The sequence below is a fragment of the Nannospalax galili genome, unplaced genomic scaffold (genome assembly GCF_000622305.1).
Source record: "Nannospalax galili isolate Female #2095 unplaced genomic scaffold, S.galili_v1.0 scaffold3733, whole genome shotgun sequence".
NCBI classification, from domain to species: Eukaryota; Metazoa; Chordata; class Mammalia; order Rodentia; family Spalacidae; genus Nannospalax; species Nannospalax galili.
In genome coordinates this window covers 8,216-9,324 of record NW_008333157.1, presented here as the reverse complement: position 1 = coordinate 9,324, position 1,109 = coordinate 8,216, and the positions used below count along the sequence as shown (strand labels likewise).

Sequence of the window (1,109 nt, the reverse complement as noted above, 5' to 3'; positions counted from 1 at the left end):
ATATAAATGATAGTTACTTAATTTCTTCATTAAAGGTTGTGTACTTATATCAAATTTCGCAGTGTAACCTGTAGAGATATATGATTGAAACAATAATGATCTTTAAAATAACCTTTACTTCTTGAGTGATAAATGAAAGGAATCAGAAATAAATTATAATATGTTACTCAGGTACCTATAGAAAATGAAACATTATAAGCAAAAATCTCAGGAATGAGCACTGCTAAAGCCTTGAATCGCACCCAGTGACTGCACAGGATGAAAAGAGATTTTTATATTATTCCTAATTTAAATATTCTTAACATAATTTTGCTCACAGCTTCCTTTATCTGTTTATTTCTAAGACTGTAGATAACAGGATTTAAGAATGGTGGAACAATGCTATAAAGTACAGACAGAATCATGTCCTGAGTCACTTCTGAGATAACTGGAGGTCTTAGATACACATAGGCACCAGAGCTAAGGAAAACAGACACCACAATAATGTGAGGGACACAAGTGGAAAAGGCCTTTCCTCTCTCTTCTTTGACTGGAAGCTTCAAGACAGTTGAAAATATGTGAACATATGATATAACAATGAAGATAAAGCAGCTACCACTAACTCCTATGGCAGATAGGAGAAGTAGGAGTTTGTTGGTAAAGGTGTCTGAGCAAGAGAGCCCCAGCAGAGAGGGGATATCACAGAAGAATTGAGGGACCACATTAGAGTGACAGAAGGACAGCTGGAATGTCTTCACAGTGTGCAAACCTGCTATGGCAAGACAAAGTAGTATGGAAGCCAGAGTCATCTGAACACAGAATTGGTGGTTCATGATGACAGGATAGAGGAGGGGCTGGCAGATGGCTACATAGCGGTCCTGGGCCATCACAGTGAGTAAGAGAATCTCCATACATGCACAAAAAAATACCAGAAAGATTTGTACAGCACATCCAGCCAAAGAAATGCCCCTGTTGTCATTCAGAGAGTTGACACAGGCATTTGGGACTGTGACAGAAATATAACACATGTCTAAGATGGACAGATTCCTGAGGAAGAAGTACATGGGTGTCTGGAGGTTCTGGTCAATGGTGGTAACCATGATGATGATCAGGTTCCCTATCAGGCTGCC

At 39.2% G+C, this 1,109-nt stretch overlaps 1 protein-coding gene across 1 annotated transcript in view; it reads right to left on the bottom strand.

The window, feature by feature from the left end:
- Positions 1 to 272: 272 nt before the first annotated feature.
- The window catches only part of LOC103729801 (olfactory receptor 14C36-like), a gene marked incomplete at its 5' end in the record, with an annotated part of 8,389 nt that continues 7,552 nt past the window's right edge, over positions 273 to 1,109 (bottom strand). The window contains one exon of the mRNA XM_008827869.1: positions 273 to 1,104. Within this exon, the coding sequence (XP_008826091.1) occupies positions 273 to 1,104 (832 nt within the window). The remainder of the gene's footprint in view (positions 1,105 to 1,109) is intronic.